General features: G+C 40.8%; 1 protein-coding gene across 4 annotated transcripts in view; it reads right to left on the reverse strand.

Annotated features, from left to right (window-relative positions):
• Positions 1–13,742, reverse strand: part of cep76 (centrosomal protein 76) — a 105,934-nt gene that overhangs the window by 34,079 nt on the left and 58,113 nt on the right. For 3 of the 4 annotated variants that reach the window (XM_059013652.1, XM_034058899.3, XM_059013661.1), the window contains exons 7-9: positions 12,646–12,774; positions 7,964–8,152; positions 7,536–7,702 (exon numbers count right to left, since the gene is read on the reverse strand). In XM_059013652.1, the coding sequence (XP_058869635.1) occupies positions 7,536–7,702; positions 7,964–8,152; positions 12,646–12,774 (485 nt within the window). The remainder of the gene's footprint in view (positions 1–7,535; positions 7,703–7,963; positions 8,153–12,645; positions 12,775–13,742) is intronic. The other variant, XM_034058901.3, reaches the window with a different exon arrangement.

The raw sequence follows: 13,742 nt of genomic DNA on the forward strand, positions 1-13,742 counted from the left end.
ATGTATTAATTGTAACTCTACACATTTTTTATATGCTGAAATGCCCTTGTGGTCTTATTTATGTGGGACAAACAAAACATAATCTTAAAATCAGAATTGTAGAACACAAAGCGGCTATAAGGAATAATATGGATTATGCAATAGCCAGACATTATAAAGCATTCAATCGTGGATCTTCGTCGAGACTTAAGTTTATAGGGATGGAAAAGGTGACGGTGTCAGTAAGAGGTGGTAATATTGTTAACCAATTATTAAAAAGAGAAGCCTTCTGGATACACACATTAAATACGGTTGAACCTAATGGTCTCAATGAGACGCTAGAAATGAACTCTTATTTATGAACTAGGAGTATTAATTAACATCTATTTGTATTAAAGTTGAGATGTACTGTTGAATGAATGATGATCAGGTCTTCTCCTTGTATGTGGTTAAATTTGACTTTAAAAAAGGTTTTGATTGTTAACTTAAATGTTAGCTTATTAATTATCATGCACTTGACGATGATTTCCATTACATGAGAGTAGATGTTAAAACTTCATGCTGATTTGAACTCGGCTCTCGCCAAGATAAGCACCAACTAAGACACAGCTTTACAGTAAACTAATGCGATTCATCTGTGTCTCCATCCATGTGTGTTTCCTTCCATATGATGATGTAGATATCTTTCTGCTTGGTGTTGATGGCTGAAGTGTAATGCTGGCTCCAGGGATCAGCTTATTTTGCCTCCCTAGCACATCAGCACACACAACGGCTGCGATGCTGGCTCCGGGGATCAACCACAGTGCTGTCTCCTCAGCGTATCAGCATGACAACCGTCTGGATTGAACTAAATAGGGTACATCTCTGGGGTCTTCAAGTGGGCACCTCCCATCCTTGGTGTTTCGTCGACTAGCACACGACACCTCAAGAGGGCTCGACGGTGATTCTGGCATCCCAGCATTACCCCCCTCCGTACCTCACTCAACTCAGCCCAGCTTACTTACATCAGCTTTTCTTTCTTTCTAGTGTGCTTGAGATCCCCAACCATAATCGTTCTGTCTCAACCACAGTCAGTTGCTGCTCCTCTCTGCTGCTTCAGATAAGTTCTTCACTGTGCAACGCAACTCTTGGCCACTGAATCCGACATCTCTGAGAAACCGGGTTGTAGAATGTGCCACAAAACCTCGACAACCCACCTCCACTGGGTAAATCCGGACTCTCCATCCTCGCTGTTCCGCTTCAGCGGCTAGTTGAATGAAATGCTCTGCCAGCATTTTCCAGTCTCTAGCAGCTTCCAGTTGTCCTGGGCGAGGATTGGTTTTAACACCTTTTCTTGGCGGTGGCTCTCCTGGGAGGAAGAACGTTGTCTTTTGTGTGTAATGTTTTGACAGAACTCGTGGCAACTTATTGGTCATGTTACGCTTGTCTTCCTTATGCATTTGCCGTGTGACTCTACTAATGTCATTTCCAGTCGGACCTTGGCCACTTAACTCCTCGGTTAGAGCAGAGACTGGTAGTTGCAGTATTCCTTTACTCCCAACCATTTCCTGATGTATGAACTGATTAAAGCTTCCAGCTTCTCTAGTGTTGTCAAAGAAACCTGGTACACAGTCAATGGCCACAGCAGCCTCGGCAGAAGACCAAACTGAAAGCACCAGAGTTTTATTCTGCCTGGTAAAGCGCTGTTGTCTATGCTCTTCAACCCTTCCACTGCTTGTTGTCTAACTTCTCCCACACAAACTGTGTCCTTTAGATCCCCGTCGTACCACCTCCCAAGACTTTTAACAGACTTCTCAGACACTGTTGGTATTGCCTCACCATTAATGTAGAACATTTTATCAACAACTTTACCTTTAATTATAGAGATGTTCCTTGATTTAGTGGGCTTGCATGTAATGTAATTGCTAATTGACAAAGAATATATAACACAACGAATCGTGGTGTTGCTAACATTGATAGTCCGTAACCTGATGAAGACACGGATGTGTCGAAACGCATTGTTCTCCGCTTTTTAAAACAAATGGATATTAATAAAGATTGGTTTTAATGTGATGCTGAGTATTTTACCTTATTGGACAAATTTGATTTGAATCAGCTGCTCCAAGTTTCAGCTTGTTATCAGAAAAATGCACGCAGCTGTAAGGCTTTAAGCTGCAATGCTTTCTGATTAAAGCAACTCCAGATTTAATTTAAAGATGTAATTCCTTGTATAGTAATTCTGGTATAGTAAGCAAACTCGTTAAATTTGCAGACGACACAAAAATAGGAGGAGTGGCAAACACTGTTGAAGCAGCAAAGGTCATTCAAAATGATCTAGACAGCATTCAGAACTGGGCAGACACATGGCAAATGACATTTAATAGAGAAAAGTGTAAAGTACTGCACGCAGGCAATAAAAATGTGCATTATAAATATCATATGGGAGATAATGAAATTGACTATGAAAAAGACCTAGGAGTTTATGTTGACTCAGAAATGTCTTCATCTAGACAATGTGGGGAAGCTATAAAAAAGGCCAACAAGATGCTTGGATATATTGTGAGAAGTGTGGAATTTAAATCAAGGGAAGTAATGTTAAAACTTTACAATGCATTTGTAAGACCTCACCTAGAATATTGTGTTCAGTTCTGGTCACCTTGTTACAAAAAGGATATTGCTGCTCTAGAAAGAGTGCAAAGAAGAGCAACCAGAATTATCCCAGGTTTAAAAGGCATGTCGTATGCAGACAGGCTAAAAGAATTTAATCAATTCAGTCTTGAACAAAGAAGACTACGCTGTGATCTGATTCAAGCATTCAAAATCCTAAAAGGTACAGACAAAGTCGACCCAGGGGACTTTTTTGACCTGAAAAAAGAAACAAGGACCAGGGGTCACAAATGGAAATTAGATAGGGGCGTTCAGAACAGAAAATAGGAGGCACTTTTTTTACACAGAGAATTGTGAGGGTCTGGAACCAACTCCCCAGTAATGTTGTTGAAGCTGACACCCTGGGATCCTTCAAGAAGCTGCTTGATGAGATTCTGGGATCAATAAGCTACTAACAACCAAACGAGCAAGATGGGCTGAATGCCCCCCACCGGGGTGTATATAAATATATACAGTGGCTATAGTAAGTATTCACCCCTCTTGGATGTTTTCAAACAAACAACCTGATGCATTTAAATTGGATTTTTTTCCCTTTGATTTACACAACCTACTCAACACTTTCAGTGTGTGAAAAAATGGGGGGGGGGGGGGGGGGGGGTGAAAAAACAAATCAATTAAATAAAAACCTGAAAAGTCTTCATTAGATAAGTATTCACCCCCTTTGCTATGACACTCCTAAATAAGCTCAGATGCAACCAATTGCCTTCAGAATTCACACAATAAGTTAAATGTGGTTCACATGATTCCCACTTGGAATTTGCAAAAAGGCATGTTGGAGACTCTGAAAAGATGTGGCAAAAGATTCTGTGGTCCGATGAAAAAAAATTGAACTATTTGGCCTAAATGCAAAGCGTTATGTATGGCGCAAACCCAACACAGCACATCACCCAGGTAACACCATCCCTACTTTGAAGCACGGTGGTGGCAGCATCATACTATGGGGATGCTTTTCATCGGCAGGGACTGAGAAGCTTGTAAGGGAGGGCAAAATAGATGGAGCTAAATACAAGCAAATCCTTGAGGAAAACCTGCTTCAGTCTGCAAAAAACCTAAGTGGGATGGAGATTCACCTTTCAGCAGGACAATGACCGCAAGCACACAGCCAAAGCAACACTGGAGTGGCTTAAAAACAAGAAAGTGAATGTCCTAGTGTGGTCCAGTCAAAGCCGAGACTTGAATCCAATTGAGAATCTGTGGCAAGACTTGAAGATTGCTGTCCACCAACGATCCGATCCCCATCCAACTTGACAGAGCTTGAACAATTTTGTCTAGAAGAATGGGCGAATATTGCACGATCCAGATGTGCAAACCTGGTAGAGACTTACACCAAGAGACTCACAGCTGTAATTGCTGCCATAGGTGGTTAAACCAAGTATTGACTCAGGGGGTGAATACTTATCTAACCAAGACATTTCAATTTTTTTATTTTTCATTAACTGTTGTTTCATAATAAAAATTCTCTTGCCTCTTCAAAGTGTTGAGTAGGTTGTGTAAATCAAAGGGAAAAAAATCCCATTTAAATGCATCAAGATTTCAGGTTGTAACACAACAAACTGTGAAAACGTCCAAGGGGGGTGAATACTTACTATAGGCACTGTATATATATAATATAACATATATCAGTCGACCATTATTCTGTGCACTTCGAAAAGGTATGGGAAGCTAGAGAAAGGCCCAATGGCAAGACCATACACTGTTCCCTGAAAGGCGAACCGCAGGTACTTCCTGTACATTGGTTTATGGGGGATTTAGAAATAGGCGTATTTGAGGTCCACCATGGTGAACCAGTCGCCTGGCCTGATTGACTGCAACATTGTTGTGGTGAGGGCATGTGAGGCGACAGCGTGGGAGAAGTACGAGTGGACAAGTACATCACAGTTAGAAGCAGTAAGAAGAAATTACAAACAAAGACAAATCTAAATCTAAAACAAAATGGCCAAAATGGTTTAATAGATCAATTAAAAAACATATTTAGCAAAAAAAGGCACTTTACAGAGTGTTTAAAAGGCTCAAAAACAAAGTACACAGAAAGAGTACTTGGAACTGCAAGCACAAGTCAAAAAGGAAGTCAGAAAGGCCAAGAGAGAGATAGAAATCAATATTGCTAAGGGGGCTAAAAACAATTCCAAAATGTTTTTCCAATATTATAAAAAAATAGCAAATATAGTAAATGGCACTGGCTGCATAGGCACGCTTGAGGATCACCTCCGAGACCCGGTACTTTGTTGGATCCTTTATCGGGTGTCCATAGACTGGGAAACAGCAGGAGCTGTAGCTGGGTGACCCCAGGATGACTGGATCTCAATAAAAAGAGTCTGGGTGCACTGGGGAGGACAAGGGAGAGGTGGCAGGCTCATCATCAAAGATGGACTGCTTTGTCTCAGCTTCTGTAGGCCAGGGCATTTGCAGGACTGCAGTGGCCCTCTCGATCAGTGAACATAAAAAGAACATAAGAAAGTTTACAAACGAGAGAAGGCCATTCAGCCCATTTTGCTCGTTTGGTTGTTAGTAGCTTATTGATCCCAGAATCTCATCAAGCAGCTTCTTGAAGGATCCCAGGGTGTCAGCTTCAACAACATTACTGGGGAGTTGGTTCCAGACCCTCACAATTCTCTGTGTAAAAAAGTGCCTCCTATTTTCTGTTCTGTTCTGTTTCCTTTATCTAATCTCCATTTGTGACCCCTGGTCCTTGTTTCTTTTTTCAGGTCAAAAAAGTCCCCTGGTTCGACACTGTCTATACCTTTTAGGATTTTGAATGTTTGAATCAGATCGCCGTGTAGTCTTCTTTGTTCAAGACTGAATAGATTCAATTCTTTTAGCCTGTCTGCATACGACATGCCTTTTAAACCCGGGATAATTCTGGTTGCTCTTCTTTGCACTCTTTCTAGAGCAGCAATATCCTTTTTTTAACGAGGTGACCAGAACTGAACCAGAATCTCTGCCGACAGGGAGAGCTTAACTGCAGGGGATGTTCTGTCTGACTCCACATCCTCAGGACAGGAACGCCAGCGCCTGTTCACCCACCTTCTCAGAGGTGGCGATGGACAGTGTGTTACCCTGCTGCCAATCTGCATTCGTAGCCCCCAGGGACCCCAAGGGGACAGGCGGTGCCGAACGTTCATGCAGTAACTCTACGAGCACCGTTCCTTGGTGGTAAACTGATCGCTTGGAACAGCAACTCCTCTTCTTTGGAGGAGGAGAAGGAGAGGCAGAGGAGGATGAGGAAGACTGTGAAGATGGCTTCCTGCATGGGCTACTTTCCTGGATGCGTTGTCCACTCTCCCTTGGCACAGAACCATGGGGGGAGGATGCAGCCACCTCCCTAACAGAGAATGATGGGGAAGAGAGCTGTGCAGGAGTGAGGGACGCAGAGCACTCTGTATAGCTGCGGGAGAGATGTTTCTTCAGCGTGCACCTGGAAAAAGAAGCTGTGGTTCACCCGTGCCTCCTTTGCATGCTCTGGCCCCAGGCAGGAAGAGCATCTGCCGTGCTTGTCCTCAACAGGCAGACTGGTCTTGCATGTCTTGCAGGGATAAAACCCAGGCATTATGCAAGCAGCAATACAATGTACAGTAACACTGTACAGGTGCTGTCTCAGTCTGCCTAAAGTCAGCAACAGGGCTGTTCAAGGCCTGAACAAGACTGGCTTGGTACCGGACCGGGGAGGTAAGCATTGGTCGGTAGCGGGTGAGAACCGGGATAGTACCAGAATGGTAATGGGTCGGTTCAGTACATGTTCGGTGACTTTAGCACCAGGTCGGTACGGTATAGTACCGGTGCGGTAACCTCGGTCCCGGTTCGGTATAGGTACGGTACAGGTCAATCAGTTTGCAGTTACCGTGGGTAGCACTGTACAGGGATGCCCACCTGTGCAAGTTACTGGCAAAGCTACTCAGTCAGTACTCACACGAGACTGAGGAAAGCCTGCTTGTTAGAATGAACTAACAGCCCTCATAATGGTGATGCTAAGGAGCTATCACCAAAACGGCATCAAGATGCTGTGGGAGGGATTGCAACTAACCACAACCGAAGCAGCCTCTTGGTCCTGTGTAGAGTTGTTGAACCCAGCAGCTTCTCTCACTACACGTGTGCCACAGTACGCATTGCAGACAAGCCTGCACTTAGTCTCTGAAATTACAGAAAAATACAATGAGAAAGAAAATATTTATTTCATACAAAATACAGTAATAACAATTCATTATACAAACCATCTCGTAATTTTGTCCGAAGCCAAAACAAGAATAAAATAACTCCAGCCAGAACTATTGCAGCCTGGGGAGAGAGCACAAAATCAGCCAACTTAGGTTGCTTGATCCCTGGGAAGGGGCGACTGTGGGGTACAAGGCCTCAGTGGTACGCAACAGGCTGTAGTTCACAATATATGCGTAATTAATTTTTTTAAAAACTATTACAGCATAAATAAATGATTGCATAAATTATGTAAAACACAAAAATTAGTGAAAATTATATAGTCATAAGCAACAAGTACTTATCCGATAGGCTTCTCCTGTCAGGTCAGTACTTGATAGGAAAAATGGAGATGAGATCTGTGCGCACAGTCCCTTTATGTCGTTGGGGACGGGCCATGACTTCCTCACAGGCTCGTCCGAGCAGCTTTGATATAGAATATTAGTTTTTCAGGTCTTTAGGAGGTAAACACCAATTAGGTAATGGTTACATTTCGTACTTGAAAGGGAACAACAATTACAATCCATGAATATAGATTGTAACTATAAGTGTTAGCAAAGCAATCAAGTGAACAAAGTTCATATAAAATCAAAACCGCTGTATGACTTGATCCTACTATGCTCAGTTCAACCATTTGATGAACATTTCAACCTAAAAGACATACATCTAATTCTGTATTTATTTTAAGAAGCCTGCATGAATACAAATCTCAAAAAAGATACCTGTCCCCTGTTAAGCTGTTCCAGAACGTAATGGTCCCATCTGTCCCACATGCCATTACCCAGGTATGAGGCACAGATTTTGCTGTGGTCCCCACACACACATAGGCATTCAGTCCAAAGCCAAGCAAGAGACTGCACAGGAGGTTAGCGTGATCCTCACAGTCACCCTGGGAAAAGTTTAGTAGCATATTCATTAATCTTTGTTTGAAAGAAACATATGTTGGTATGAGTTGGTGTACAGGGTGTGGGAGGATTGTCTCTCAAAATCAACCTGCTTGTGTTACAAAACAATTTAGGTGTATTTCTAAGTGAATAAATGAAACTCAGTGGCAGGTTATTAGTTTAAAACATTACAGTTTCTTTCTTTTGACATAATCACATAAAAGACCTTGAAATCTGTCTCCTTACGAAACTGGTAATAATTGTACCTTATTCTGACAAAGGAAACTTAGTAGGGTGCACCACTGCTCCTGCTTCCCCCCACCTCCTACAACAGGCGCTTTCTCATAGCCTAACAGGCTAACAAAGCGGGCAGCTTGTCGTGGAGTGTCTAGCAGACGTCCTGCTCGTAGTGGTCGGATGTAGGAGCAGACAGGTCGATTCACACCATTCTCATCCTGAAGCCAACAAACATTTCACACATTAACTATTTTACCAGGGAAACAAACAAAACAACAACAACTTGGATTTATAAATAGAGCCTTATGTGCAGACCTGCACATTTCAAGGCACTTTACACAGTTAAAAAAAATTTTTTTTTTCGTTCAGGTTTATTTGTCAACCAAAGTTCTCAACAGCATCTGAAAAAACAATGCACAGCCCAGCAAACATATTTTGCCTCACTGAAACAAAAGACTATGATGAACTTTGTCAAGGTTCAAAAGAACGACTTTCAGCACTGAATTGTTTAAAAAAACTGTTACGAAAAAAAGAACACTTCTGTTGGTATGTATTTTGTTGAAATGTGAGACAAGTTTAAATTACACAGCAGGCTTGTTTATTTAGTTTTAAAAGTTAAACAAAATTAATAGAATTGTATTTTTTGTTTGAAATTCCAGAAAACTATCAACACTTATTATATTTCTGTCACAGAGTATCACTGTCAAATTAAATTAATTTAAAAACATTCTTCTGTCTTTGTAATATATTACATTGCATACATCTCCAGTAAACGCTAATTTGGTGTACATTACTAGTTTCTGTATTTTATTCAAGCATTCTAGTCACACGCAATGACACCTCATTTATCTGCAGATTTCACACATCCGTGAATCCGTGTCCCCCCAAGCGCGTGGATAAATGGAGTTCCACTGTATATACTTATTTATTTATTACATTTATATAGTGCTTTTCATACAAAAAGTATCACAAAGCACTGTACAGTACATTAATAAAGCATTTACATTTACTTGGCTTGATTCATGCCAAAGCTGCCCGATTCCAGCCTTGCTGAAGCACCCCCAGATCATCACCAATCCTCCACCACATTTCACAGTGGGTGCGAGACACTGTGGCTTGTAGGCCTCTCCAGGTCTCCGTCTAACCATTAGACGACCAGGTGTTGGGCAAAGCTGAAAACTGGACTCATCTGGGGGTGCTTCAGCAAGGCTGGAATCGGGCAGATTTGTCTTTGTGAAGGATGCATGAATCAAGCCAAGTACAAGGTTGTCCTGGAAGAAAACTTGCTTCCTTCTGCTCTGACAATGTTCCCCAACTCTGAGGATTGGTTTTTCCAGCAGGACAATGCTCCATGCCACACAGCCAGGTCAATCAAGGTGTGGATGGAGGACCACCAGATCAAGACCCTGTCATGGCCAGCCCAATCTCCAGACCTGAAACCCATTGAAAACCTCTGGAATGTGATCAAGAGGAAGATGGATGGTCGCAAGCCATCAAACAAAGCCGAGCTGCTTGAATTTTTGCGCCAGGAGTGGCATAAAGTCACCCAACATCAATGTGAAAGACTGGTGGAGAGCATGCCAAGACGCATGAAAGCTGTGCTTGAAAATCAGGGTTATTCCACCAAATATTGATTTCTGAACTCTTCCTAAGTTAAAACATTAGTATTGTGTTGTTTAAAAATGAATATGAACTTATTTTCTTTGCATTATTCGAGGTCTGACAACACTGCATCTTTTTTGTTATTTTGACCAGTTGTCATTTTATGCAAATAAATGCTCTAAATGACAATATTTTTATTTGGAATTTGGGAGAAATGTTGTCAGTAGTTTATAGAATAAAACAAAAATGGTCATTTTACCCAAACACATACCTATAAATAGTAAAACCAGAGAAACTGATAATTTTGCAGTGGTCTCTTAATTTTTTCCAGAGCTGTATGTATACATACCTTAACCCTAACAGTATGTGTATATCACACTAAAAGGATAGAAAGAAGAAAAATTGAAAAATAGCACACATTGGGTTTATATCTGCTTTCATGCTTGTTACTGTTACCTTTGTGTTACACTGTTGCCTCAGCATTTTCACTCTGGCCTGCTGCAATCGCAGGACAAATATTCCCTTTCTTAGGAAAAAAGCAAACTGCTGTGTCTTAAGAAAAAAGGCCCCTTGGTTCTGGCAGGAATACTGAACTGAAGATGACCAGGGCTAGGAGGGGGGCATCTGGACTGGGTGAGGCTGAAAGGACAGTGAAGAGACTGCAAAACTGCAAACACAAGCGGTTTGGTGCAAGGAAGACATAAAATATAGATGTCAACAAGTCCCAACTGCAACAACAAGCTGCAAAACTAAACATTTTTGCGCTCCACATCAAATGCTAAAAAGGTGCTGTCACTCTGCTAAGCAAAGTTGCAACTCCGGGACTGCCTAAAAACTGAACCAAGACGGGACTCTTACAAAGACTGTTATCAGACAAACCAGTGTAGGTCTGCTGTACACATAAAACCACAGTATCCAAAACAAACTGTGCCCTGCTACCCGCGTAGCTAAAAGATTCAGAAAAGAGGACAGAGCGGAGGGGCGCTGTTGTGGATCTTATACCGAGGACTGAAGGCTTTGTTGCAGCTATTTGTTGATTCTACCGAGAACTGAAAGCTTTGTTGCCGAATTTGAGGAGGACCAGGGATTGGGATGCTAAGCCCAATAGCTAAGCCCACTCACTTTACCGAAGACAGCTTTATTAATTTAATGACATTCAAGATGGGTGCTGTTAAAAAAGTTAAATTAAATAAGGATGCAGTACCATCCATTTATCTGGATGGTACCTGCAGGACAGAAGCATCATCTTCTAGTAAAAAAAGGAAAATCATCAGAACTCGAGCAGCTGCCAGGAAAAGAGAGGTGCAGAGGGTAAGGGTATGATCCTATCATTTCATTACAATTATCTCTTACTGTTTGATGAAAATATGTATAAAGTGACGCGATTACATAGCCAACAACCTCCCATGTACATTATTAATAAATAATGTGATAAAATTATTACGTTATGTCACGTTCTCATATGCATAATGTGAAGTCTCTCGATTTCATCAGGACACTCCCTAGTAAGATCTTCTGCCTCAGATTATTTAGATCACCAATCTTAACATAAACTTTATTTATTTATTATTATTTTCCCCATCCGACCTGTGAAAATGTCTTGGGCTACTTTATGATGTTAATGTAGGCTATATCAGATTCTAAATAGGCTACAAGTTAAGAACAAAGTATTATTTACTGTATATGTAAGAATTATTATATTGATTTGTTTGGAGAAAGTTTTGCAGTAAGTCTGAAAAAGGAGACCTCTGGTTCTCATGTTTTCATAAGTTGACAGGTATTACTGTAATTGTTTTGCATGTTAAACTGCGGCTGATCTGTTGCCACGGAGATCCGACGCACTCTGTGTCTATTGCTCGGCTCTTAAAAAGCCTACAGTGAAGAAACGAGAGACTGGCTATTTTGTACGGAGTTCCTGAGCTGGGATAATGCACCTTTTTTGTTCTTTGTGTCTCGACCAAGTAATTAAGAACCTTTGCAGAGAGGCATAGCCTACATAGACAGTGAAGGTTACCGGGTTGTGTGTGTGTGATGCTGTGTAATTGACTGTACTATTCTGTAAAGTCTGGTGTTACCTCAAGTAAATCCCATAAGTATTAAACATATTATACCTTAGATAATTAGAGGTCCCTCACCTTTATTGAGGGTGGCGTAGTCGAAACATACAATTGATAATTTAACCTCTTGTTTGATCAATAACTAAATTCCAGTAACACAGTACAGCAGGGATGCATAAGCGCAACAATCAAGCGATATTCTTCAAAATAAATTCACTGTCTGAATAAAGATGCTTGGCACAAGCTTTTCACTAAAAACAGGCGTGAAAATACTGCAAAGAAACAAATTCTAATTGAAAAACTGACACACACACAAAAATACTGTCATGTGCTACTCTACCATCAACAGACTACAACAAACCATGGAGAGAGAAGTAAGTACAAACATAAAGTCGTATTTTTATTTATTTATTTATTTATTTTTTACACTTGTGAAGCCAATATAAATGAAGCGCAAGACCAACATTTCTGATCTGTTTGATTTAAGATGCTAAAACATCTGAACCGGTAACATCGCTTTCACTACTGTTCTCCATCTACTGCATTTGTTTACACCAGTGAATGTCCTGGTGCGACATCACGCTCACGCACTCTTCCGGGTAGAGGTCTCGAAGGTTACTGAAAAAGGTCTAACCACAAATTTGCCTTTTTTCCCACATGTAAAAAGAGTTTAGCTGCACTCAACAATGACTTTTTTGTCATTGCATCCCACCTTTAATATATAAAACCAATATTATAATCTCAAAAGATGTAGATATTACTCTACATTCTACATAGGAAAATATGAAAGGGTGTTCGTTTTTAGGGTCCTCATTCAAAAAATAATGCGATAAGTGTTCCTCCTTCTGTCATACTCTACATGGTGAATATGTTAACTGCATGGTACATGTGATACGAAAGTCCCAACTCTGCAAGAATATGCATTTCTGCCATTGAAATGACTAGATCCTCAGATGAGTAGTGAGGGCTGTTGCACTGAGATTTTATTCTTTAGGAAATCAAAAGACACACAATCAAGAAACAAACTGCAGCAATTTCCTAGGGATACCAACCTGAGCAAAAATCTTGACCAGTTTTGTGATGTGTGAAGGTCTGATCTGTAGGAACTCCCTCCACCACTGCTTAGCATAAACAAGGAACAGCCTCTCTTTCTCAGCAGTTCTCTGTCGCTCTAAAGTTTGCTAGACAGTTAAAGAGAATCAGATTTATCTATTAGAATATGTACCAAACACAAGCATTCACATGAAAACCAGTAGCATGGTGAAAAACTTCAAGCTTATAGCTTTGATATAAAAACAGTCTTCAATATTCTTATTGTATATCTTTATTATTATATGACATTTTAAAGACCAAGGCCCCTGGGCCACTATTAAATGTATTTATCTTAATTCTAGAAGTCTCAGAAACAAAATGTTAGAACTTGAAGCTACTGCACTAACAAGTAACTACGATGTGATAGGTGTTTCAGAAACTTGGTTGTCTTAGAGTGATGGAGATGAATATAATATTAGTGGGTACACACTGTATAGGAAAGACAGGCAGGACAGAAGAGACGGAGGGGTAGCGCTACACATAAGAAATAGCCTTGAAGCCCAGGTGTTAAATCAGGACAAAGAAAACAATGCAGAATCAATATGGGTCAGAATAATGGACACACATTCAAAGGGCATAATAATAGGAGCATGCTATAGACTGCCAAATTCAGACGCTGAGCAAACTAATCTGTTATACAATGACATTCGAAATGCGTGTAGAAAAGGAGAAGCCATACTAATGGGGGATTTCAACTTCCCCTGTATAAAATGGGAGAACCCGGTGGGGAGCACGACGGACGAAATTGAAATGGTGGAAGTGACAAATGACTGCTTCCTAACGCAATTTGTCAAGGCACCGACTAGAGGGGAGGCATGCCTTGACTTAGTCTTTTCAAATAATGAAGACAAAATAACTAAAACAGAGGTCAGAGAGCCATTGGCAAACTCAGACCACAACATGGTCTCATTTGAAATATTTTTTAAAACCCCAAAAGTAATGACTAAAGCTAAGGTTTACAATTTTAGAAAAGCAAACTACGAAGGTATGAAACAGAGACTAATAGAAGTATATTGGAGTAAAATAGAGAAAACATCCACAGAAAAAGGGTGGGTTT

Source organism: Acipenser ruthenus, chromosome 3, assembly GCF_902713425.1.
Source record: "Acipenser ruthenus chromosome 3, fAciRut3.2 maternal haplotype, whole genome shotgun sequence".
NCBI classification, from domain to species: Eukaryota; Metazoa; Chordata; class Actinopteri; order Acipenseriformes; family Acipenseridae; genus Acipenser; species Acipenser ruthenus.